The 26,839-nt window shown below is 36.6% G+C and overlaps 3 protein-coding genes and 1 long non-coding RNA gene across 7 annotated transcripts; 2 read left to right on the top strand and 2 right to left on the bottom strand.

Annotated features, from left to right (window-relative positions):
• On the bottom strand, window positions 226-1,221 carry LOC109950756. The gene is made up of 2 exons (XR_002273048.1): window positions 801-1,221; window positions 226-636 (listed from the first exon to the last, which is right to left on the bottom strand). It is a non-coding gene; the product is annotated as an uncharacterized LOC109950756 (long non-coding RNA).
• Window positions 2,931-9,138, top strand: LOC18766604 (uncharacterized protein slp1). 4 transcript variants are annotated; one of them, XM_020569996.1, is made up of 5 exons: window positions 2,931-3,010; window positions 4,620-4,826; window positions 6,870-8,173; window positions 8,313-8,398; window positions 8,868-9,138. In XM_020569996.1, exons 2-5 carry the CDS (start codon window positions 4,673-4,675, stop codon window positions 9,112-9,114), a joined length of 1,791 nt encoding a protein of 596 aa, XP_020425585.1. In that variant the 5' UTR covers window positions 2,931-3,010; window positions 4,620-4,672; the 3' UTR covers window positions 9,115-9,138. The 4 variants fall into 4 exon arrangements, with proteins under 4 accessions (XP_020425585.1, XP_007199768.1, XP_007199767.1 ...); XM_007199706.2 differs by having other exon boundaries at window positions 2,932-3,035; XM_007199705.2 differs by lacking the exon at window positions 2,931-3,010 and adding an exon at window positions 3,553-3,837.
• On the top strand, window positions 10,932-13,143 carry LOC18766218 (probable glycosyltransferase At5g03795). The gene is made up of 4 exons (XM_007200311.2): window positions 10,932-11,384; window positions 11,505-11,746; window positions 11,847-12,198; window positions 12,367-13,143. Exons 1-4 carry the CDS (start codon window positions 11,073-11,075, stop codon window positions 13,036-13,038), a joined length of 1,578 nt encoding a protein of 525 aa, XP_007200373.2. The 5' UTR covers window positions 10,932-11,072; the 3' UTR covers window positions 13,039-13,143.
• On the bottom strand, window positions 13,515-25,450 carry LOC18768866 (dynamin-2A). Its single transcript, XM_020569877.1, is given in 22 exon segments — window positions 13,515-14,224; window positions 14,563-14,741; window positions 14,865-14,932; window positions 15,022-15,135; window positions 15,381-15,541; window positions 15,640-15,784; window positions 16,449-16,505; window positions 17,628-17,704; window positions 18,603-18,747; window positions 18,910-18,994; window positions 19,305-19,432; window positions 19,564-19,647; window positions 20,618-20,737; window positions 20,827-20,928; window positions 21,669-21,816; window positions 22,576-22,912; window positions 23,124-23,241; window positions 23,389-23,450; window positions 23,552-23,641; window positions 23,939-24,059; window positions 24,144-24,194; window positions 24,975-25,450. Coding segments are annotated over 22 exon segments (2,781 nt in total). The 5' UTR covers window positions 25,119-25,450; the 3' UTR covers window positions 13,515-13,979.

Raw genomic sequence — 26,839 nt, 5'->3', positions numbered from 1 at the left:
TTTTTTTTTTCTTGCTGGGCAGCCCGTATGCCTTAATGCACAAGGTAAAAGCTGCATTTACAAAAAGAGCTACCAACAATCCTTTGCACATTTTTATAAATTGATTCACACACTGTTTGTTGATTTCTATAAGCTTTGATTTTGTGCCATAGTTGTAATAGAAAAGAGGATGTTTCTTTTTTATGATTTATAATAAAAATAGGATTGAAATCTCCTCATCTCAAGTCCTGAAAATTCCCAAATTCCCATAAATAGTGGAGAAATTATACAACCACTTCACATTTGACTAGCACTGTATAAGAGGAATATGAAGATCCGGAGGCATCAACAACAACACTAATCGTCAAGTCAGCGAACATATCCGCGAAGTTTCCTCATCTAACGTCAGTATCCCTCATATAAAAACAAGTTAACAGATAGAGTCACTGCTGACCCATTTTTTGGGTTAATTCTTCATCAGCTTTGTGAAGAAGCAACATGACTGCTTTTCAAAAAATCCTGCAGAAATGGCAATGGTTGTCTTCGATGATGGTAAAAACTGGGAAGGTGGGTACCAGAAGTTTCTCAGACAGTGAGGTTAACACCAATTAACGTTACTTCTCTCTGTTGTAGTTGTTGCCCACATGTCAAATTCGTCTGTAATACCATGTATCATTGCCGCGTGATATTACAGTACTATTGTATAATTTCTTTAAATAATGGTTTTTTTAAAAGGAGTGTTGATTTTTATCTACTTACACTATATTTTATAACTAAAAAAGAAATGTAAGTAGATAAAATTGGAGTGGGGAAATCATTACCAGAAGCCCCAAAATAGTTGCTGTTTGGGGAAAGACTAGAGACACAACTTCTCGTACTCCAACAATTCTAGAGCCAACCGACATACCCAAAGCCTCAATCCACCATCCAAACCTGCTTTTCACAAATTAGCCCCAAGATTTTCATTCTTGCAAAAAAAGGCAGAGGGTGAAAAAAAAACAGTTAAATTTTCAAGAAGAAAGAAAAGAAAAAGCGTTTTTGCAAAGCAACTATTGGGCGAAATCAAATCGAAGCAAAATCATTACAAGAGAAAGCGAGACACACAATGACGGGTATGATGAAAGAATATAAAAAGGGGCACGACATTTAACGCTCAAGTCAATACAGACAATCTCCTTGCACATGGGATGACACCACAATGGAAAAATGGACTAAACTCTCCCCCTCCCTCCATGTCAAATGACAAAAAAATGCGGACGAACTCATTAAACTACACCGTATTGACGCTCTATTTATCCTCTTTTACGATAAATTCACATTTCTGAACCTCAAGAATTGGTACAACTTTAAAATTTGGTGTGCTGACAAGATGCAGAGAGTGACTGAGTTTGATGGTTTTAAAATTGTGCAAAGGCTGTCAATTGCAAAAGCATAGCAAAATTAGATTCCCTGGTTAAACAGTTATAAAAGATCAAATGAGTAAAAGGATATAGTTTTGTTCCCATCAGAAAATGTTTTATGCAACTATTACGCATGTTAAGTTATAGTAAAGGAAAATCATTTAAGAATGCGTAAGTTATTGGGAAGATCTTCAAGTCCATTGTAAAGACTCACATTACTAATTTTGACCTTGAGGTAGCTTAGTTCGATCACATTACGAAATAGAGAGTTCAAGTAGCATTTAAGCGAACAATTTAATTAAAGGATCAAAATATAATTTTAGGATAAGTTTAAAGACCATTTTGATAATAAAAAATCAAGTTTTTGTGTGTGTGTGATTTATAAAGCAAATACATTAAATCGACTCATTCGATAATTAATAATGAAAAGATTATGCTTATCACCATTTTTTTTTTTGTTCAAAATGCTTATTATGTTAAAAAAATTCTCATTATTGCGATTTCGTATACTCTCCCTATTGCCAATTGGTTATGGGGTGAAACCTCAACTTTCTTTATGGTATCAGAGCCAGGTTGCCCATGTGTTAGGCTTGAAAATTCGTCACACATGTGGGGGCATGTGAGAATGTGAAGATAAAAAGTCTCACATTGGAAAGTTGAGAAACTTAGCAAGGGCTTATAAAGAGTTAGAATTTTCCTCCCATTGCCAATTGGTTTTGGAGTGGAACCTTAACTTCCTTCAAACTTCTGTGACTATTTTTTTTTTATTGGCTCGATCTTTGTGTCTAAATTATAAATATAATGTATTGTCTTTATCTCATAACAAAATATACTCGATGTGGAGAGGAGCTTTGGCCGCTGGACATGTCGGTAGTTTTAGTCGGCAGTAGCGTAGTTTAGTTTTGAGACGTGAGAGTGAAGGCGAATACATTAAATCAAACTCATTCAATAATTAAGAATGAAATGCGGATGTTTTGTTTTTATGTTGTAAAAAATGATCACCAACAATTTGGTGATATGTGGTGAGCAAAGATAAGCTCGAGCTGTGCCCGCTGGACACGTCGGTAGTATTTTAGACTTAAGAGAGAAGGCAGGTACAGCTCATGTCTATTTGTCAATGCATACGTGTAAGAAACATACTGGCACTGCCACGTGCTACAGTGCCACGTACTAACTAGATGTTGGCAATGACGTGCATGCGATTCCAGCTCACTCCACTGACAAAAACAAAACATTTTCATTCATCCTCCTGGTCATCCACTCATGACAAATACTTGCAAAAGCTTTTTAAAATTTAATTTCCCATTTTAAAAAAACATAGTAAGTTTTGCACTAATGGAATGCAATCTACAATTCATCAAGCACGAATCCAAGCATCTTGTCTTGCATGGAAGATTTTTATTTTTATTATTATTATTTTTTAAAGGGTTCAATTATTTCGATTTTTTTGGCTTATTGTGATACACAAAAACAGAAAAGAAAAAAAATATCTAGAATTTCTAACTTGTCGTAGGGTTCAGTGCCCTTGTCAGTTTTATAAATACCCAGTATCCTGTCCAATGTGGGCATTGAGAAAGTCTGAAATTCCTTTTCTTACTGGGCAGAATTGCTCGTATGCCTTAATGCACAAGGTAAAAGCTGCTTTTACAAAAAGAGGTACCAACAGTCCTTCCCTCATTCTTTTTTCTTCATTTCTATATGCTTGCTTGCTTAGGATGTTTCTTTTTTGTTATTTTATTTTTTTGAGTTACAATAAGAATCTGGATTTCCTCATCTCAAGTTTTGAAAATTCCCATGAATGGTGGTCTTTTTTTTTTTTTTACAATCCCCAAAATAGTTGCTGTTTGGGTAAGGTGACACAACTTCCTCTACTTCTCCAACAATTTTAGGAGAGACACTTTTATGAAACGGAAATAACACTATTTTGTTATTCCGGTTAATAAAATTATGATAAGCGTGATAACACTTTCATGTAAAATAGCATTATTGGCCGGGAAGTTTTTCTCCAATTCTAGAGCCAACCGAAATACCAAAAGCCTCAATCCACCATCCAAACATGCTTTTTACAGATTAACCCCATTCTTGCAATTTAGAAAAAGGCAAAGGGTAAAAAAAAAAATTTGTTTGAATTTCAAAATAAATAAATAACTGTTATCAAAAAACAACTATTCGGCGAAATCAAATCGAAGCAAAACCGTTACAAAAGAAAGCGACACAGGCAGTGACGACGACGATGAAGATGAATATAAAAAGGGGGAAGACGTTTGACGCTCAAGGCAAAGCGAACAATCTCCTTAAACTACGCCGTATTGACGCTCTGTTTTCGCTCTTCTACGATGACTTCGCATTTCTGATTTGCTTTCGCTAATCTCGAAAATTTCCCCGCTTTGCCGATTTTGTTTTGTTCTTATTTGTTGATCGTTTCAATACGATACCGACTGATTCACCAACCTGCAAGGTCGGCATGTGATTCTTATTCTTTGTTTCTTTTGAACATTTTGCTTTTCTTTGTTTTTTTTTAATAGTATTTTTTGAATTGGATCTCATCTTTGGTTACCCCAATTGAAGCTGGAATTATTGTCTATCCACTTAGACTAAGATCTGCTTACATTTATATAATTGCAGTTTTTTGCTTTTCTTTTCTAATAAAAAAAGAAGATATTTTTTGAATTTTAGAGACAGAACCAGGCTGGCATGAAGGGTTGCTTCATCTTCTATTTTAATTTAGTTCATGGGCTTTGTTTGTTTTACTCATTTCGCCATCAGTTTTGGTGAAAGAGTGTATCTTTAAGAGATCAAAAGGTTGTTTTGCTTGGCTGCGAAGGTGAATTTGGTTCTTTTGGTGGAGAATTCCCATTTCAATTTACCGAAATGGGTGTCTACTCAATCTTTCTTCTTCTTTTTTTCTCATCAATTTGTACAGCTACTAGATAATTCGGTTTGGTATTTCACCCATTAAGTTTTCTCTTAATTGTATAGCTTGCAATCTAAACACTTCATTTTTTTTTTTCCATTAAAGATAACTCATTTCACATCTGCTTCAAAATGTAGTTGCATGTAGCTGAATCTGCAAGCTATACATGTTTGTATATATATTTATTTATATTGTATTCTGATTGATTCATTGACTTGGATTGGAATCCGTTTACAACAATCATAGCTGTGAAATGTATGTAATTTCATTTTCTTATATTTTTAGAGAGTGGAACTCAACTCAAGTCTATGTTTTGTTCGGTACAGGTACTCTGTTCTCTGTTTTTTCTTCGTTCAGCAGTGGATTGGATTGATGTGCAATGCAAAGGTCACGTAGAGCTCTTCTGCAAAGAAGAGCTTTGGGGTTCGGCGGAAGGAGCCGCTTGTATAAGGTGTCTCTGTCTTTAGTTTTTGTCTTGTGGGGGCTTGTCTTTCTTTTCAGCTTATGGTTCAGTCGTGGAGATGGATACAGAGGTAACCTCTCTACTCAATACAATTCTCTTCTGTTGGTTTCCTTTATGAACTGTTTGTGAATTTCTGAAATAATATCTAAAGCACTAAGCTTCTGCAGTGAATATGATCACCATTTTTTGTTTGGTTGCAAAACTGCTTCTGATGCTGAGTTTAGCTTAGAATCAGTGGTCTCTACTTATTCTTGTTTACCTGAAATATCAGCTCGGCCGTTACATTGCATATATTAATCTATTTTCCTTTTTCTTTTGTTTGACTCACCAATTTAGCGTTGTGATTTATATGTTATGGTATTATTTGCTACATTTCTGCTTCAGTGACTCAGTTAGTTAACTCTGATCCTGGATGTGGTGCGCTGAGCGATTTAATATACTAAATCATTTGAAATTCATGCATGGGTATAATATGGGAGGATCCAAAGATGAAATATTTTTCTATTTGCGTAGACTTGTTATCAAAACCAGGTTGGGGAAATTTTTAATAAGCAACTGAAAACATATTATTATTGTATGTTGTACAGCAGCACAGATTGAACTAGATATAATTATAGAAGAGTTATTGAGGTATGTCCTTGTGGTTATCTGTACCTAAAATCTCTCTGCTCCATAGCTAATCGCCGAAAGGAAAAACAATAATGAAAATTGCAGATCATAACCTGAAAACAATTTAGAAAAATCAACGACCTGAAAACACAGAAATGTAGATATCAGTAAAGGGGAAATGGCAGAAATTAGGGGGAAAATGAGCAAACTATGAATGACACTTCAGGAGATGTTAAGTCAACTATCTACTATTTCGACTTGCCCAATGGGGTTTAGTATAGGTGCATAGGAGGTTTATATGATTCAGGATAAAGTTTTCAATGATACAGGCATAAGGAGGGGGCACTTTATTACTGACAAGGCAAGGCATAAGCCTCGAGGTGTTGACATGTAAGCCATTTGGCACTCAAAGTTTACAATTAAAAATGTACAATATTTTCAATAAATAAAATCTCTAGAAAGCATAATAATTAAGCCCAAAATATATAATACTCTTTGCTGACTACTAAACAAACCAAGGATTTAGTTTCACCATATAGTTTTTAGTTTCTATAGCCTCATACACTCAATCAAATATTCATATCACTCTCATAAAAACAAAAATAAAGATAAAATGGTATTCATACTTCACTACCATTGCATGTGGCTGCAGATATGATACCTCAACTTCATTTAGAGCAAAGCTCTTCCCTTTTGTACATTCGGACATTAGTTGTAGGGAAGCTCTTTGTACATGTGTACATCTCAACATTGATACACTTTTACTCAACAGAAAAAGAATCACGAAGAGATGGTGCATTGGCATGGTACTTGGGTAGAATCACAAACAGGAAAATTGATGATGGACGACTAACGCTGCTGATGATAGGGCTGCTGGTGCTGAGGGTTGGGCTTTGGGAAATTTTAAAGACTGGGAAAATTGATTGGGTTCCTAAGTGTTGAAGACCGAAATCATTGCAGGTTATATTATTGAGGGCTGTTTAGTTGGTCGGGGAGGCTTGGAAACTGGACATTTCAACCTTTTATTTACCATCTGACATTGGTTGAAAAAAAAAAAAAAGTAAGGGAAAGAGCTTAAGGTTTTAAAAATTAGGAAATCCAAGAGGCAGTCAACTCTTGTGTAAGGGCACAATAGGAGTGCTTAGTAGAGAAGCACCTGAAGTATTTTCAGTGCAAGACCAAAATTTGTGCCCAAGCAAGGAAATCGTCTGGAAGGTTTCTGCAATTTCATGAAACTTCCCTGAGATAAAGATGGTTTGCAGTGTTAGCATGCTTTGAGATATCCTGAGCGAAATTGCAGCTGAAAATCTATCGATAAGTTGACACTGTGTATCTCCCCTTGCAAACAAGTGAATTCTTTGATGAAACACTGTTATTAATTTCGCTTTTTACATTCATCTTATTTCTTCTTTTTCTTTTATCTTTTTTCACTTTTAGTGTGATTTTTATGATTTACTCCTGCATGCTGCTTGTTATGAGCTATTTAGTCTCTTCTTTGTGTTAGATGGATCCACTGTATCTCCAGTTGGTATATCAACTTGGGACAAAGCTAAGCTGGACCGGGATGAACACTCTGATTCTGTAGATATACAAAAAGAAACTGATTTGGTCTACTATTCTGGTGGTGCGTGCGCAAATGGTGTTGAAACCAGTGGTTTAAATGGTGAATTCTTTGCTAGTGAAGGAAGTAGACATTGTGCCTCAGCTGAAGGAAATATATTTTTTGACTCAGCTGTTAGTGAGCAACCTGAGGTGGTGAGCTCTGGTTCAGGTGTGAAACTTGAAAATGATGCTCCAAAGAATGGCCGCCTACCTCGTGCTGTGCCACTTGGTCTTGATGAGTTCAAGAGCAAAACATTTAATTCCAAAACTAAATCTGGAAATGGTGAGGCTGGAGGCATAAAACACAGAGTGGAGCCTGGTGGTGCTGAATACAATTATGCTTCAGCTGCAAAGGGAGCCAAGGTCTTGGCTTTTAACAAGGAAGCTAAAGGTGCCTCTAATATCTTAGGCAGGGATAAGGACAAGTACCTTCGCAATCCATGTTCTGCAGAAGGAAAATTTGTCGATATAGAGCTTTCAGAAGAAACGTTAGTAGATACAATTCAAATAGCTAATCATGAGCACTATTCTTCTAATTTAAAGGCTTTTGAGCTGCTTGGCAGTTTGGTCTATCCAACAGATGAATGGGTTCTACTTGGGAATTTCACTGCTGCAAATAATAAGCTTGCACAAAGGTTTGATCTTCAGGAACCGAAGTGGGTGAGATATATAAAGTTGAATCTTTTGAGCCATCATGGTTCAGAATTCTATTGCACACTCAGTGTTGTTGAAATTTATGGAGTGGATGCTGTTGAGCGAATGCTTGAGGATTTGATTTCTGTTGAAAACAGTCCGTTTGTGTCTGAGGGAGCAACTGTTGACCAGAAACCTACGTCCTCCAACCCAGACTCCCCTGAGGTTGATGAATTTTATCATAATATTGTTAAAGAATTGGAACCTGAATATGCAGTTGGACACTCTGACCTGAACAATGAAATAATGAAAAGTGAAGTGCCTGATCCTATCAAAGAGGTTCGCCATCTACAAGTTAACAGGATGCCTGGGGACACCGTTCTTAAAATACTAATGCAGAAAGTTCGTTCCTTGGATTTTAGTTTATCAGTTCTGGAGCGATACCTGGAGGAATCTAATTCAAGATATGGCAGTATTTTCAGAGAATTCGACAAAGATTTGGGAGAAAAAGATTTAGATGTACAGAAGATCAGAGAAGACATAAGGAATCTCCTTGAAAGCCAGGAAATCATTGTATGTAAAACTCTTATCTCATAGAATTTTGACTATTATTAGCTTTGTCATTATTCTTGGAAATATTGGTATTGCCTTTTCTTTATTGGCGGTATTATGCGTTAATACTTTTTTTAAAATGGTTTTCTTGTCCTTGTAGGCTAAAGATGTTCGCAACCTTATATCTTGGCAGTCCCTAGTCTCCATGCAATTGGGTAATTTAGTCAGGGACAATGCTATCCTCAGGTCAGGGTTTGATCTTTTGTTTAAGACTTCTCCATTTTTTATGTATTGAAATTTTCTTTTCTACATTGATGCGATGTTGAGTTGACAAGTTACTTTTTTCTGGGGAGTAACTATTTAGTGCACGCAATCTTATGAGCTCCTCTTTACAGCAAATAAAGAAAGAAAAGAAACTTAAGAAAACTGAAGTGTTTCAAATTCTGTATAATAAATATTTTATATGAGCTCGTAAAGGGTAGTTATATATACAGGGATTAATTTTTAAGCAAGTTAATTTAAAGATAAGGCAACCTTATGCATGTTTTCCGTCTTCGCTTTCATCAAATATATGTAAGCTGAAGCAACCAGAAAAAGTAAACAATGGTTTAATGCTCACCTCCATGTTTCTAGCCTGAATTCATCTACTTGTTTCTGCTAGGTGAACAGTTCATATAGATGCGTGTATTCTAATACAATTGTTATTGCTTTGCAGATCTGAGGTTGAAAAGGTGAGGGAGAAGCAGCAATCTGTAGATAATAAGGGTATCATAATATTTCTTGTATGTTTAATTTTTTCATTGTTAGCTCTTGTGAAGCTTTTCATAGATATGGCGGTTAGTGTTTATATGGCATTTAGTGTTCATAGAACAGACCAGTCCAGGAAATTTTGTCGGTTGAGCCCTTCCTGGCTCTTTTTACTTGTGAGCTGTATCCTTGTCCTATTTATATCATCATTATAATCTTTGCAGCAACTCTTTATTTTTTTTCTCCGTTCCCTTAATTATAATTACAAATGGTAAACATATCTTGGAGCTTTCTAGCTTTCTTGTGGGGAATGATTTTACTTCTTTTTTACTACATCCAACGAGGTCTAGTCCATTGAAAAAGGGTCTTGACTTGTAGACCTGTAATCTTAGGTTCGACTCCATTGCACTTTGACAATGTGCGTGAGAAAACCACCCTCTCCTTTCCTAACTTTGCAACCAAAAAAGCAATTTCATTTGGATCCAATACTGGGCATTGAAGCACAACTTACATATTGTAAGAATTGTTGTCTAAAATCAACAACCGACCCTTTCCGTTTAAACTACGAACAACAAGTAGAGAGGTAGAAACGTTTTTTCTTGGCCTGCGCTTTTTGGGTTTGTACTAAAATTCAAAAGAAGGGGTTTTTGACTTTTGAGTAAATTATGTCTCTATATGGAGATGGTACCCTCCAAACGGAAAACACTTGCACAATTAGTTTTACAGAAGATGATAACAAAATGGTCAACATTAATTCATGATTTAAAATCTTTTAAGGTGCGTGTTATAATTACTACTAATAATAATAGTACTACCTCATTCAGAAACGAGACTGTTATGATTGATAAAGAAACAGGGGAGACTTTGGAGTGGTAGCTAGCCCTTTCTTTGTTTTTCCGTCTAGGCTAGCAAATATGGGGACAATTCATAGGTGGCAAGAATAAAACCATTGGAATTGTACATTTGTAAACCTCAAAATTGAACTATAGAGCACCTCAAAACTCCGAGTGGTGCAAATCTTGCGATATGGTCTAATGTGGTAAAAGAATGAGCATGAGGCGAGAAGTAAAATCAGACACTCTAAATTCAAATCATCACCTTAAAACCTCTTCCCGACCAGTGTGTGTAGTAGAAATTTTCCTCCTTGCCAAACTAACGGCTGTGCCCTTGTAGAAAATATAAATAATTATTAAGATGAAGTGAAAGGGAAAAAATCAACTTTCGTAGGAAAGCCTGGTAGGACAATACATTTTTTGGATTCTCTAAAATGTTTGCAAAATCAAAGTTAGTGTACGTGACAGTGACGGTGACGGTGACGGTGACGGACAGAAAGTCGGACTTTGAGGGCATCCCAAGATGACTTGGTAATGAAGTAGGTTCCATTTTTGAATTTAGGTGCATATAATCAAATATTATTTCGTATCAAAGAAAGGGCTCTTAAGTTTCTATTGTACTTGAAACTGTTCTTTTATCCCTCCTATGTTTCCTACACCCTGCCACGATTATAACTAACAGCTATCTCAATGGGTTAAACTAGCACTGTCTGATACCTGAGTCAGGATTGAGATATTTTATTAGTTGTGCACTGCATTAGTTTAATTAGTTTGCCAGATTGATTACTGGGAATTGAAACTTGAAGTTAGAGAGCCTTGTTATCTGCAAGCATAATAAACACGTTCTGTATCATAATATTATAATCCCCCATACTATTTTTTTCTTTTTTTGGGAAGAACATTTTATTCAAATTTATTAAACCCTTAAATTCTGTTCTTTCTAATTTCTAATTTGTTGGTTAGGTTAGGATCCCTGCATCAGTGATTGCGAGTGGTAGTAATTGGAAAGAAAAAATAATGCAAATATGAAAGTTGTGTAACTTTTGGAAAGAGAGCCAAACTTGGATCAAGTAGCAAGGAAGCATCTTATGGCCAGAAACACACACACAGACACTTATATATATAGACACCAAAAAGCTTTGCCACACAACCCTCTCTCAAAGAATGACTTTTATGAGCAGCAAGGAATAACCAGCAGTTTAAGTAATGAATCCATCAATAGCACAATAAGCTCATTCAGTACTCTAGTACTGCATGCACATATAGTGTAATTGTGATTTGTGGATGACCATAGAGAGAGAGAGAGAGAGAGAGAGAGAGAGAGAGAGAGAGAGAGAGAGATGAAGCCTCTGAATAAACCATATTCTTTGTTTTCATCATTGTGGTCATCTTCTTCATATTATTCAGTCTTAATTTTAGTGTTTGTAGTACCCTTTTTTGTGATATCAGTGCTTGTTTGCACTTCGGGTTCGTCTTCATGGACATGGAGATTTGGCAACAAAATATTGGAGACTGACTATTCTTCATCCCGAGCTGTCTCTACAAGATCAAGACCTTCTCAAGTGCTTGAAGCTTCAGAAGCTCATCATATCAATTCTTCATCATCGTCAAAACCAAATGAAACAACAACACATCTTCTCCCTCATCAAATTGTAATTAAGATTTTGATTTTTTTTTTTTCATGCATGACCATTGTAACTTTATGAATCATTAATGTGTTTCTTCAAGTTCACGAAGTAGCTTATTGTTCTATTGGTGTTGCATAACCACAGGGAGAAAAACAAGAGATGGTATGGAATGATCAAGGCCTAGGAGCTGATGAAGTTAATGTGACTTCTGCATCAGCAGTAACTATAAAGAGATATAGCAGGTTAGAGAAACTTGAAGCAAATTTGGCTGGAGTTCGGGCTTCAATAAGAGAAGCTGCTCGAGTTCGAAATCTAACCTCTACCCATGAAGATCCCGACTATGTTCCTAAAGGACCAATATACAGGAATGCAAATGCTTTTCACAGGTATTTTATTTACAATCTTAATTATTAGTACAAATAGTTTTTACGACTTGGATATTGATTCTTTATAAATCAGAGACAAATTAAATTGATTGAACTGCAGGAGTTATTTGGAGATGGAGAGGCTTTTCAAGATATATGTATATGAAGAAGGAGACCCACCAATATTTCACAATGGTCCTTGCAAAAGCATATATTCTACAGAAGGGAGGTTTATTCATGAAATGGAAATGGACAATAACATTTACAAAACCACAGACCCTGATGAGGCCCTGGTTTATTTTCTCCCATTTAGTGTGGTAATGTTGGTTCAGTACCTCTATGCGGCCGACTCCCATAACACAGACTCCATTGGACGGGCTGTCATCGACTATGTCAATGTCATTTCCGATAAGCATCCCTTCTGGAATAGAAGCCTTGGCGCTGACCACTTTATGCTTTCTTGCCATGATTGGGTAAGAAATCGTATCACCTTTTTACCCTAAACTTTGCCTCTCCTTTTCATTTTTTGTTTTCTCTGTTTATACAAAATAGTCCATTATATTTATATGTTAACTTGGTTGCATGAGGCTTACAATAGTGGTTCCAAATTTATGTTGTGAACTGAATTTGTCTGTCTACAGGGGCCGCGCACATCTTCTTATGTTCCTCATTTGTACCACAAGTCCATAAGAGTGTTATGCAACGCCAACACTTCTGAAGGATTCAATCCTTCTAAAGATGCCTCATTTCCAGAAATCCATCTCCGAACCGGGGAAATCAAAGGACTTGTTGGTGGGCTCTCCCCATCTCGCAGGTCGATTCTTGCCTTCTTCGCAGGCCGGCTACATGGCCACATAAGGTACTTGCTTCTAAATGAATGGAAAGAGAAAGACCAAGACGTGCAAGTTTACGACCAACTTCCCCACGGAGTGTCCTATGAATTGATGTTGAAGAAGAGCAGGTTTTGCTTATGCCCTAGCGGTTATGAAGTGGCAAGCCCCAGGGTTGTGGAAGCCATATATGCTGAATGCATTCCTGTGTTGATATCTGATAGCTATGTTCCACCATTCAGTGATGTTCTTGATTGGAAGTCATTTTCTGTCCAAATACAAGTGGAGGACATACCAAACATCAAAACAATACTAATGGGAATATCTCAGAGTCAGTATTTGAGAATGCACAGGAGAGTGAAACAGGTTCAAAGGCATTTTGTGGTAAACGGACCCTCCAAGAGATTTGATGTTTTCAATATGATTGTTCACTCTATTTGGCTCAGGAGGTTGAACATCCGCATTGAGGATCAAGTTGAATAGAAGCTTTTCAGATGGGACTTCTTTTATTTCTCCCAATGGGGGAAAAGCTACCTTAAGAGACATTTCTAAGAAGAAATAATTACAGAGCTACCTTAGTTTGTTATCCTTATTTTCTTTCAATTTTTCGTTTTTAATAATCATCATTCTTAAAGAATACCCATTCCGACCAGGACCTAAAAACCAAATAATAATCAATCAATTCAAATCTGATAAATGACACCAACAACCTAACGCTTTGGTAAATTATTGTTGCATTCGCCTATATAATGTGGATAAAAATTAAGCTTCTAATATCATATTGGCTTTTTTGTGCCGTCCACAATTTACTTAGGATTGCAACACGAAAACCGAAATCAAAGACTTAAGAGTTCTATCAGCCTCTTCTAATCTTTGAGAAATGAAAAATTCATTACAAGAAATATCATAAATTTGAATATTGCAGATTGTTGCACAAGTAACCATCTGCCGCAACTAAAAAATGAAGAGGGTTGGTTCAATACTGGAAAACAAAATATATGACATTGAGAGAGATATAATATATCCATCCCTCTACAGAGGAGAATCCAGATGTTACAAAGCCATCAAAGCTTGAACGTACATATCAAATCAAAATCATGACAGGCAAATACAGCTATAGTATCCAAAAATGGGTGGAGGAAAATAAAAAAGGAAAGGTAATGAAAAGAAAGGTAAAATTCTACGCGCGGAAAGAAAAATTGAATAGAGGAATATATGAGTGTTTCAAGTATGCCTTGAATCCATCCTTGTGACACGGGGGCAAGCCGTAAGAACCTGATAGGACTGTAATCTTCTATGTACACACACCCTCTCTCCTCGTCTAAGGATTCTACTAGAAAAATCATGTAGTAGGGCGGAGCAGCCTCACCCACCAAGAATGCAAGGAAAATATAAATCATCAATTAATCAATCTAGACGCCCATCTAAAAGTATCTGCTGCCTGAAGAACCTGGTGGTGCAGGTGGCAACCGATTAGGAGTGCGACGGCTACCAGAGTTTGAACCCGAGTTCACATCACCATTTTGTGCTGGATCACTATAATGTCGACTATGGCCATTGGATGAAGACCTAGATATAGATGAATTACGGTCAACTGGACCATTGGCGGCAGCATCAAAGGCAGATCTCCAGTCATCACCTGTTGCACCACTTGATCTTGGGCTGCTTTCTGCAAATTTAACATACAATGTCCATCAATTACTAAGCAAATAAAATTCAAAAGCGAAAAGGTAGAGTCTTGATCAGAATTAAGGGTTTCAAAGAATCTAAGAGTCTGTTAGAAAAAGAAAGAAGCATTTACATAGAAATTCAGTGGACTAAAAACATTTGAGGTCTGTCCAGTTGACAAGTAAAAGAAAATGAATCTACAAATTCCGAAAGAAAGATAGGAAAGAAATGTTATAAATGATAAGCACTTTCTATTATTTATTTATTCATTCACTCCAGAATATCATATAAATTTATAAGCAAAGCAAAATAATTTGAGAACAGCTCTTAGCTACATACCTGGTGCACCACCACCACCATTGGACCAGCTGGAGGCAGCAGCCGCTCGGTTGTCATGAATACTAAGTTGGCGTGTTAGTTTGGAAAGTAGTGAGGACTGTTTCTGGTAGCGCTCCCTCCGACGCTTTACATTCTGATCCTCTTGAAGCAGCTCTTCAATCTTCACTGTGTTTTGTGCACTGCACATATATTACTAATTTATCACAACCATCATCAACACATATAACATATGAAAGGCAGCCGATTTAGCAAGTCCAAGCTAAAAGGTAGATAAAAAGCAGGAAAGAAAATATCAAATTAACCTGACAGAACTATATAGTTGATTTAGCATGTCTTCCTTGGCTTTTTCAACTTGGCAAAGAACAACTGCCTGCTCAACCAATCACAAATGTATTAAGTACCCTCCAAATGTCCAATCACAAGGAAAAAAAAATTACAAAGCTGATGTTCCAAGCTTACCTTAGGGACATTTGCAGCCAAACTATTCAAAACAGCTTCAACATATCCACGAACTTCTTGAGACATCCACCGAAGTTCTTCTTCAGGGTCAGCAGGTCTTCGAGTCATGGTATCCTAAAAAGAGATCGACATGAGAAGTCAGAACTTTGAATATAAAAAATAAACAAATAAAATTAAGGCTACAGGTTCACAATATTATAGTAGACCATTGACACAGGGAATTACAACTACAAAGACATAGATAGCAATAGTGAATGTAACAAAATAATGAATCACAGAAAAACAGAATTCCACAATGACATTCACATACAGTCATCCATTCATTTTATTATAATTGTAAGAGTGACAGAGTCAGTAACTCACAAGAGACCGTCAGAAAGACTTTGTCGCATGGTAGGACCACCTTCAGTTGATGCACCCCTCAGTGGTCCTTTAGAAGGTTGAATAACCTTTCCAATCTTATTTATCCACTCAATCTTGTCTGCCACGGTCTCCGCCTTCAACACAACAGCGCTGTGTGCTGCAAGAAAAATGGAAATCAAGTTGATAATGAACTTGCATTTCAGACTGGCTGAATCTGCTGCCAGACAACTTCAACCACCAGAGAAAAGGATATACCTTTCAGAACTGTCTTATATGGAACTTTGCTAGTAATTTTAAACACAAGACTGGGTGCTTTTTCTGACGCATTTCCCTTCTTGTCCTTCGAACTCTTTGATGGAGGTGGTTCTTCCTCATCAGTAGCCTCTTCAATATTACATTCCTGCAGAATAATAAAGAGTTTGGTCACTGTTGCCACTGGCATTCAGCTTCATAATGAATGGTGTAAGCCCTGACCGCTCTTAACAATATACATGTTGAGTTCACACATTCAATATAATGCTTTGTGCATGCACCAAGATGACTAAACAGATAGGTCGTCACACCCTTCTCGATCACAGGATGAGAAGACTAAAGAGAGAACAAAATTTTCATTACTATCTGAAATGCTGGTCATATTTTTAACACCAACATGAATTTAGTTGTGTGTAAACAACTTCACAATTACAAATATCTATTATGCTATCAAGGGATTAACTTGATTCCATAAAGATCAAACAGTATGCATATACTAATGTCAAGCCTAGTAAAACCAGTAGGCACAGTTAGCACCTTCGACCCAAAATTCATAATCAATCAAGTCAAGAAATCAAGTGAAATGTTTCTGAAAACCTCAGGGAAAAAACATTCAAAAGAAAAGAACTCAGCATCGAAGCATATCCTACTTCTATTCATTGGGAAACTAAATATTACTTCCAGATAACTCCTAGGCAACCACAACTGATGGCAATGCAATGTAAAATGCTACAAAGGGATTAAAATTGGTTGATTAAGATAACTAATAATCTTAAATTTGAAGAGGTGAGACATTGGAGGGGTTCTCATACCTCCAAAGTGATGACACCACGAAAGTGTCTCTCCTCTTGCTTTTTGGTGTAGCCAAGCTGTGAAATAAAGAAAGGGTCAAATTAAATCCAAATATCAATTTGCAAGAGCGAAAGGAGTAGCAACAACAATAGTAACACATTTACAATCCAATATTCTGAAGTAAAAAAAAAGAGAAAGCAAACAAATGACTCGATTCCAACATCTTGGGACATGTATATAATCTGCGAGCTAGCACGTGCTACTCCATCCTTTATAAGACTTCTAGTTTGGCAGTAAGACACTATCTTATAAGGACTCAAACAAAAGGGATTGGAACATACATAAAACTATACATGAAGGCTTTCCTCTCAGATAATAATCAAAAAACAAATAGTGGAATTTTAAGTAGAAAAACGTAAGCAAAAGATTAGCCAGATAAAGAAAGTGGTTATTTTAGCCACCAAGCCTTGATGTGTTTTCTTTCTTTGTTCCCCAAAAGGAGGCAGGTTTCTTGTTAATGGTTGTAGAATGTGAAAGATAATAGGAAATGTATGGCTCAATTTCTTATGCATTTTTGGAGTTTTAAGGTTATATGTGTCTCTGCCTGATGGTTGGTTGGGTGCCACCACTTCAATTGGTAATATACTGGATGCCATAGAAAGTTAGTGATAAAGAGATATTTTGGTACTGATGGCTTGAAAGAGACGCCAGAAATTTTGCAGGCATAGAACAACTTCTGATTGAGATCAAGACTCTCCAACAAAGGACAACTCTTTTTCTTTTCTGGACTGAGATGAGGCATAACTCGTAAGGTTGCTTTTTGTATGGACAAAGAAAGGCCCTTCTATCTCCTTAGTACTTATATGGATTATGTTCTACATTTATTTGAAATGGATGCAGACTGGTTTGGTGATTGACAAACAGAGCTGATTCCTCCTTGGCCTTCTATTACGAACTCCATTTACTTGATAATGTACCGAACTCATACAAATCCACACAAAAAAAATACTACTTTAAATAAACTCAAATGATCCATGTCTTTAAATATCATTCATATCAAACACAATACAAATTTATCCAACATATGTTGAGTATTTGATGCATCATATAAACACACTCATCTGATATCTAGACACCATAATCCATTGCAATTATATAAGCTTGGATTTATCATAGGCTTGGGGTGTAATTTTACAAACCTTTCCAGTCTTTTCATTCAAAACAAACCATCGCTTGCTCCACCCACTAGTCTTGGCACTTTTTTTATACAAGAAACCTGCAAATATTTGAAAATTTAAAATTAATACGTGCAATTTATAAAACTTTAGAGATCTAAATGGTGAAGTAAATCCCCTTGCCCATAGAAAACCAACACAAGATGGATTTTGAATTTAAAGTTGGCCATTTACTACTTTAATAGAAAAGTGCAGTCAGCTACAATAAGACTCTAGCTTAGTACAGGTGCTTCCAAGAATTCACATCATAACATATAATGAAGAAAAATTAGACCAATATATCCCCAAGATAATACATTTCCACTTTTCCCTGATTAATGACACAGTTTTTTTAAAGTACAGGTGCTTTCAATCGCTCAAAGTTCCCACAGTTACTATCATCATTTTTATTAGTTACGAATTGGGGAAGGGAGGGATTGAACTAGAGCATACAAGACCTGGCATGTTTGTTTCCACATTTCCTGACCAAGGTGATCAGTTTCTGTGACTGTTATGTATGGTTTGATATTGTTGCAAAAATTTACACAGGCGTTTTAAAAAATGTGAAGGAATGATCTGCTCACTGCCAAATAATGTTCAAGGATGCTAATTTGAGAACAATGCACTTCCGACGTGCATAATAAAAGACAATTGACTCCAGAGAACCTTGCCGCAGGTAATTCTAAGCTTTAAAAAAATGTTTCACGCAACCTCCTATAATAAGTATGTACTTAGCAAAATAAAAACGAGATATATCTTTATAAAATACCACTAAAAGTGTTTTCAGTCAGGAAAACTCAATTTTTTTCTTCAGAAAAACAGTCACCAGCAGGGCCTACTGTTTCTCAAACATATTAATACAACAAACATCAGTTTCACAAAACAAGAAGTTCAGTATATCAGATGTACGATCTATCCCTGTTCCTAGCGGTCATAATGTGCAAAAAGTTGCATACAAACCTGCTGTTATTTCTCCTTCCGGACCTGCAGTCTTCAAACCAGATGCCTCCTGTACTTCTTTGCTGTCCTTACCAGATTTATCCTTATCCTTCAATGATTTCAAGCTTCCACCAGCTTGCTCACCCCCTGTTTGAGGACTAGTGGCCTAAAAAAAGAAGATAAAGAACAATCATGAACAAGCACCTTAAATAATTAAGAGACGATAAAATCAGCACTTTATATGTAAAATAAATTCATTTGCCCACTTAATAGTATATTCAATTTCATTAATCGCAGTTTACATAACTACAAAGAGTCGGTCCCTTACCCGGTTCATTATTGCCTGCTCTGCCTCTTGTCCTTTCTTTGAGGATCGATTTTTCACTTCCTCCTCTCTTCTCTGCCTCTCCATCCTGTAATAGACCAAGAATCAATAGATCGTATAACAAGCTGCATATATACATCAGAATACCGACTCAAAAACAAAACATTTGATAAAAAAGTCCACGTGGACACGATGTGTGCAAGAACATGTGTGTGCACGCACACTTAAGTTATATGACAATAGTGTAGCTAATTAAGCTCCTTCCATCTCAACATGCAAAAGGAATTGATTTCAGCAATACTGCATAATGTCCAATATGTACAGCAACTTAAACAGTTTGCACCTGGAACCCTAATGGGCATTATGCGTCACCAATCAAACAAAAAAATAGAAACTACCTCCTTTGCACCAAGCGAATGAAGTGTTGGGGAGGCACAAAAGCACGCTCCATATCTACCAGTGCAACCACCATTTTCTTAGCTTCATTTTTAAATGCATCCAACGCAGCACTTGCAATGGCCACAACCTTGAAATAAATTGAAGAAAAAAAAAGTTAACCCATACAGAATCTATTCATTGGATTAAGCATTGTGAAAAATTATAGGAAGCAAAGAGCTAAAAACGAACAAGAACCGGACAATATTTCAGTTATCATACCTCCCTCTTGAAAGGAGGGTATCTTCCAAGACCTGGTGTAGCATTTGCAGCAGCAGAAACTATATCTACCAGGACACGGTGTACCTATTTAATCAATCAGCCAAGATTTCCTTGTCAATATTTACTCATACAATTGTCCATGCTACGATTGCACAGCAGTGAAGGGATGAATTTAATTGTAGGTAATGCCCTCCAAGACCACTCATTCATATCAAATAACAAAATTCAAAAGAGATGAGTCCACATTATTGTTAAATTTCAGAGAGACGGGTCAATGGCCCACTACTAGCAACACTGAAATTGTCCCCAACTTAACCACCTACAAAACCTAGTAGGTGTGGGGTTTTATCACAAAAGGCCTCAATGATATTAGTAGTGGAACCATTCAATATATATTTTATTTTATTTAGTCTAGTTTCCGATGTGGGACTTATATTCTTCAATACACCCCCTCACATGAGACCATCACATAGGATAAGGGGTAGGGGTAAACATTCAAGTCCAACAAGTGAACACCACATATTGGGAAGGGTAAAGGCCCAATTCAGGCCCAGTCAATTAACCTGGCTCTAATACCATGTTAAATTTCAGAGAGACATGTCAATGACCCACTACTAGAAACACCGAAATTGTCCCCAACTTAACCACCTACAAGGCCTAGTTAGTGTGGAGTTTTACCACAAAAGGCCTCAATGATATTAGTAGTGGAACCATTCGTTATATATTATATTTTATTTAGTCTAGTTTCCGATGTGGGACTTATATTATTCAACTATTATTATTTTGATATCAGAAGAAACCCAAGGCAATGTAGACCTACAACACAACTGAAAATGCAGTCTAAGACTCATAAATAGATCAAAGTCAGAGATTTCAATTTTTCCAGCCAGAGAAAATCCTATTTATAATTATTATTCTGCACTAAACTCAAACATAATAAAGAGGAGGAAAAAACGAAGGTGAAGACTACACGATAGCTTTCTGCACACTTGAAAACAGCAAGACAAGAAATTCAGACTTGTGCAAAAGCAGAACAAGACATGGCTAGGTTTACCTCATCCACGCAAAGACGTGATGGCTCTTTTGCAAGCTCTAAAACACCTTTTATTAGAGATCTCAAACCCTTTTCAGGGGATATGAGATATGGCTGATAGCCATCCGCTTCCAACACAATCTGATAGAAAATGATAGCAAGAAGTCATGAGAAGTTAAAAGAATTTTTAAACCAGAGTGTAAGAGAAACAAAGCAAAGACAAAACATACCCTCTTCACATTATTGATATCAAAATGTCGGTCTAATGGGAGTTGTTTTATTCTATTTGGAAAGTTTCCTTCAAAACTGGCAACAATTTTCCATCCAGAACCCTGCAAAGTAATTTATAAAACCATATGAGCAAAAAATTCAAGGAACTCCATGAAAATTACCTAAACCTGAAACATTCCATCTCATTGTAGGAAGCGAAATGGTACCAAAAACCCAAAATAGATCCAATTATTCTCAATATAGTGAAGAAATCTGAGAAACCACATAAAGTAACAACAAGGGGGCCATTTTAACTATAAGATAAAATTGAAGCTAATGGAAATTATGATCCATAATAATGCACAAAAAAATAGGATGAGCAGCTGATAGAAACATGGCAGCGGAACAATATATTAACCTTAGTAAGGCTTCTAGTAAGACATTCTATAAATTGAATGATTGCTAAGTTTAATACATTAGATATTTCAGAACGACTCTTCTATTACTACAATATGGACTGCATCTAAAAACCCAAGACAAGGAGTAAAATAATGAGATTTTAGACCTACCTTAAAGGTCGCCTCATTGTCAAACAATGATTGGACAAACTTCTTGATTAAAAAAATAAAATTAAAAAAGAGGGCTTAGTACTTTACAGCATTTTAAAATAAACATACGTCCACTTTTAAGAGGGATGTGGTTTTGGGAGGGATTGTATCTGTTTGCCACTTTTCTACCTTTCTTATATGAACTATTCAAAATATTGTATTTGAATTTACCAATAATTTGAAGGAAATAAAAAGTAATATACAACAAAATATACTTAGAACACAAAAATGGCCATTTAACAAAAAGAACTCACCTCACCAGATGTAATGTGTTGGAGAAACTTATCCTCGAATTCACGGCAAAGTTCCAAAGCTAGAGATCTGGTACCCTCGGCACTCTGCACCATTGACGCACCAAGCTTTACCAACTCATCCTGAACTATTTGAGACTTGCCTTGTAACCTGGAAAATACAAAAGTACATGTTGAATTGAAACTAACCAATTAACTTGGAAAAAAAAATTAATACCATAGTTGAAGCATGGGGTGTAAATTAAACTACATTGCTGTTCAATCAGAAACTTTCCAAGTCCTAAGCTCATACTTACAATTACAAATATCTTAAGTATTGATTAAGCTAATTTTATTAGGCAAATGCAACTGCAATGGCCAAGTGGGCTGTGAACAGCACATAGAAATGAAAAATCCTAGGATTAACAATATAAACTAAATTTTTTGACGATTTTGTGTCACAATTAGTAAAGGTACCAGGAAATAGTCCCCCCAAAACCAGAAACCAAAAACGCATCTAGGATGGACTAGATCAGCAGAAAAAGTGGACCCAAAACTCCAGAATAAAGCCAAAAGAATATACAAGCTACCAACAAGAAAATAACCCTGACCAAACAGCAGCCAAAAACATCCAAGACGTGGCCATGACTAGGCCCACCTCCATAGGAGGCAGACTGAGGGGAGTGGGTGGGGCTAGGTTTTTCTTCTTTTTGATGGAGGCTAGGGTTTTTTCTTTGTGGAGGCTAGGATCCAAGCTCTAATACCAAGGCAACCAATTACATTTTACTCATTGTCTGGTTTGGAAACCAAATAACCATTTTGTAACACAGCACTAAGCATAGCCTAAAGACGTGCGCTTCCAATAACATGAATGACTTAGAAAACGCAGACAATATAATAAAAAAGATATATAGAATCCAGGAAACATTACCCAGTAAGGAGGTTTGGAAGCCGGACTTTCATACGACTTCGAATCTGCTGCGCCAGAGCATCCACTAATGCTACTCTACCAAGCTTACTTTGAGGGGCTCCAGTCAAAATGGACTTCAGACTTTCACTTTCAGCCCTCCACGCAGTTTCTAGTGAACTCTCAGAACCTCCAGACTGTGCAGAAGCTATTGAAACTGATTGACCAATTAAAGCAACCCATGGAATATCAGATGCTCTAGATGGCCCCTGATTTAACAGAAGAGCCTGGACTGCAGCAAGTGCTTTCTGATCTGAAGAAGCTTGGTCTATTTTACTAATTACACCGACAGTTCTGGTACCTGTAATCAATATTTGATTGTCTTTTCAGTTGCTCTAACAACTAAAACAATAACAATGTAGTAAAATATGGGGAAAAAAAAAGGAAGGATATTAGAGGGGGTGCATTAAGGTGAACATAATTAGAGAACAAAGAATAAAGTGAACATTTCAGCAACCCACTCCCTCGAGTAGGGAAAAAAGGTCTTACAAACTAAATAACAATGTTTTTACCATCTCCATCGTATTCTTTGACAACTCTGAGGGCTCGAGATGAAGCAACTTCAGGTGCTTGAGATGCAGGTATAATAACGAGCAAAATTGAATCATTGTGCTCAGCATATTCGCTAATCTACAAAAGGAAAAATGAAACTTTCTTGCTAAAGATTACCAGGTTAAACTTTAGTAAAGGGAGTAGCAGTGCCACTGAGGCATCAAATAAATCCTACCACATATCCCTTGAAAGACTAACAGTCTAGAACTGCAAACAGTCACTTACCATTGACTCATCCATGATTCGTTGATCAAGCCCAGGTAAATCAATCAACTTTAGAGGTGGGGCTGCAATAAAAATCATGTTAGTAGAAAGAAAATTTCAATCAACCACTTAACATTAATTAATGAGTGAAGAGACTGGAAGCTAGGTAACAATATGAACTAACCTGTACTTGTCCGTAGTTTCAAATTAATTTCATCTCGACTTTTGCCTGTGGCATTACTCAGCCTACCTTGCAGAGAATGCCGTAAAGCACCTGCAGAACAACATCAAATATATTAGAGTTTCAAAACTGGCAGAATAAGAATAAGCTTAGCAAGGTCACCATACATCAAGTATTCAAAACATCATAGTATTTCTCTACACTATCTTGTAAGGGGTTGTAAGTCACATTGGCTTCAACTGGGTATACACCCAGCATATGTTAAAGGTCATTCAAAAACCATAAAGCTCTCAAAGGGGATTCCTAATGTTGACCAAAGACATCTGAACAAAAGCAACAGTGAACCAATAACTTGAACTAATGAGAGAATGCAAAAATGCAATTACTAACTTGCAGAAACTTGCTGAGATTTATTGTCGATCTGCAATATAATAGATTTGCTGCTCAAAGAAGCATCTCTCTGCAGATCAATGCTAATGGGAGCCCGAGTAGCACCATTTTCACCAGTTGGCTGGAAGGAGAAGAGGAAATTAACCTTAGAATAAAAATAGAGCTTTAATTTGGTCACAAACAACACAAACCTTGTACTACTTACCAAAACGGGGTGTCCAATTAAACTGTTCAAAACAGCTGATTTACCAGCACCCTGACAATAACAACCATCAGGAAAAAAAAGAAGGCATATATCAGGATCTCCGGACAGTGAGGCCAGTATGGATAAGTACAAGAGTAATCCCAAACATAAGAAATGATGCCATATATATTTCATGTTTTGCAAATATAAATTCATCTTCAAGCTGTTCATCATAGATTATGAGAATAGATAGCCACTGAACTCTAGAATTCCTGAAGCTACAAGGTAAGAGTGATTCCATGGATAAAAACATATATAGACAGACAGACACGCAGAATGCACCAACAAATGCACATATCCAGACACGCACAAAAAAGCACACTATATGCACAGCAAGAGAACAAGTCAAGAAATAGATCCTTTATTTCCTATTTACAAGGAAAGTACAGCTATAGCAGCAGTGAAAACTGTTGAATGTAACTTTTTTCAGTTAATTCAGGGTGGCACAGTAAGGTGGACCATTGCAGATCGCCAAGAACTGCCCAAGGCGTTTAAACCATTATTGTGTCTGGTGATCATTTTCCTCATTTATAGCCCAAATCAAATCAAACTCATTAAGAGTTTGGATTTCAGATTCAATATCTTGTCTTTTGTGAGCTATGTTTGCCTTAGCCCTCAGTTCTCGACACAAACAAACAGGGTGTTCACAAAAACCCAAATCAAATAAGAAACATCGATTAAGGTCCAAACCCAAAGCGTAGATTTAAAGATCGCTGATTGGAAACAGAGCAAGTGGAATCGAAGAGATCAAATTCCAACGAATCGAATCCAAAAGGAGATTGGTTGACTTACAACATTGCCGAGAGCGACGACGTTAAGGAAACTGGAAGCCCTGCGGGAGGAGCTTGAGTTTTCGTCAACATCTTCGTCGGCAAGTACAGCCGCGCCTTGGCGCATCGAGTCTGATAGTTGCAACAACTCCTCGATCGCCTCCATCGCAGCAGAGGATTGAGGATCAAAGATCTGAGGGAGAGAGCGATGGATCTGATTGAAACCCTAGAAATTGGAAATGAAAACGATCTCCCTTTGTTTCTTTCTCTCTCTCTGGCTGTCTTCTAGCTAGAAGGAATTAGAATTCGAGATTCAGAGATTCAGAGATTCAGAGCGAAACAGAAGAAATTTAAGGAAAGAGGAAATGTGGGAGAAGCTCTGTCTGTCTCTCTCTCTCTCTAGAGTCTCTATCTATTTCTTCCCACTTTCTCTCTCTTGCGTTTTGAAATCTCATACTCTTCTCGCCATTCTCTCTCTCTCTTTCTTTTATTTTGAATCTTAAATGTTTTAAGTTTTTAGCTGGGTTCCGTTCCGGTTCCCTTTCAATTTCAATTTTAAACCCTCTCTCTCTCTCTCTCTAATGATTTTGCTCCACTATTTTCTCTATGTTGTTTTTTTTTCCCTCAAAAACTTTTTGGGTCAAGTTTTTTACCTCATTTTTTAAGCCTTCTCTTTTGATAGTAGGACTAGTAGCTGTATAATATTTTGTGATCAGATTATAAGGTGATTTGTATTTATGTTGTAGCACATCATGAATAATGTGTTTGATCAGATTAAAAAAAATGCTCAATTACTAATCACCGTGTGGGTCTTCACTTTTTTATAAGAGAGAGTTCGAATTATGTACATATGTTCAATAAATAAAAGGGTGTGATCTTCCAATAATAATTCAGTTTAGTATCATCAGTCTAGTATCGACGAGAAAAAGGATAATTCGAATTTTGAATGTCTTTCAACGTGTGCTATGCCACTAATAATCCAGTCTAGTGTCATTAGTTTCACTTGGTACTTACTTTGAACTGGGTGGGAAAATTGGAAATAGGGGAATAAAAAAATTGGAATTGGATTAACAACTCCCCTAAGAGCAAGTCCAGCGCGCACCCAAAATCAGGCAAAAGGCTGCCTTCGCGAGCCCAAACAACCTCCAGCGCGCAACCAACAGCCCGGGCAAGGCCTGGGTCCCACCAGCCTGGGCAAGCCCAAGGGCAAATCTTGCCTGGGCTTCAGCCCGAAGGCGCTGATGTCAGCGGTGATGTCACGCTGACATCAGCGAGCAAAAATAAATTCAAAAAAATTGAAAAAAATTTAATTTTTTATATAAAAAATTATTGATGTTTTTCCTATAAATACATAACAATTTTATTCACTTTCCCTATAAATACATAACAAGTTTATATTTTGTTGCATATTCTTTTTTTTTCTTGCCCTTGCCCTAGTCTTTTGGGATGGAACCAAAAAAGGCAAGACTGCCACTATTCACGTGAATAGTGGCAGCCCTTGCTTGCCCTTGCCTTAGCCCTTATGGGTGGAGATGCTCTAATATATTCAATTCATGGTTTTGAGGGTGCTATTGGATTATATATTAAACTATGTAACCCTCATTTTTTTTAATCAATAAACATGAGGGAACTCAGGGAAATTTTTTTTTTCTTATACCCATTCCTAATAAGTAACAAGTTATTTCATAATTTTATATTTTTTTTATCAACGAGGGAGATAAAATTCATATTTTGAATTTCTTTCAGCATCACGAAGGGAATTACTATTAAACTAAATGCTAGTTGGTGATGAATTCATATCTCAAATTTCAACAGTTGGTGAATACGAAAAATGTGCTTTAGTTATTATTCTTCTTTTATTTTCTTTATCCTTAAAATTTTATCTTC

Source organism: Prunus persica, chromosome G8, assembly GCF_000346465.2.
Source record: "Prunus persica cultivar Lovell chromosome G8, Prunus_persica_NCBIv2, whole genome shotgun sequence".
Lineage (NCBI taxonomy): Eukaryota > Viridiplantae > Streptophyta > Magnoliopsida > Rosales > Rosaceae > Prunus > Prunus persica.
The sequence above is the reverse complement of the archived record's forward strand: the minus strand, read 5'-3'. Positions and strand labels throughout refer to the sequence as shown.

What these genes read in the sequence shown, in the direction of transcription:
- LOC18766604 (XM_020569996.1), top strand. Translation starts at nt 4,673, where the DNA reads ATGCAAAGGTCACGTAGAGCTCTTCTGCAAAGAAGAGCTTTGGGGTTC. An exon ending in TCGTGGAGATGGATACAGAG is followed by an intron (nt 4,827 to 6,869) that starts GTAACCTCTCTA and finishes TCTTTGTGTTAG; the next exon opens with ATGGATCCACTGTATCTCCA. An exon ending in AGGGACAATGCTATCCTCAG is followed by an intron (nt 8,399 to 8,867) that starts GTCAGGGTTTGA and finishes ATTGCTTTGCAG; the next exon opens with ATCTGAGGTTGAAAAGGTGA.
- LOC18766218 (XM_007200311.2), top strand. Translation starts at nt 11,073, where the DNA reads ATGAAGCCTCTGAATAAACCATATTCTTTGTTTTCATCATTGTGGTCA. An exon ending in ATCTTCTCCCTCATCAAATT is followed by an intron (nt 11,385 to 11,504) that starts GTAATTAAGATT and finishes GCATAACCACAG; the next exon opens with GGAGAAAAACAAGAGATGGT. An exon ending in TGCTTTCTTGCCATGATTGG is followed by an intron (nt 12,199 to 12,366) that starts GTAAGAAATCGT and finishes GTCTGTCTACAG; the next exon opens with GGGCCGCGCACATCTTCTTA.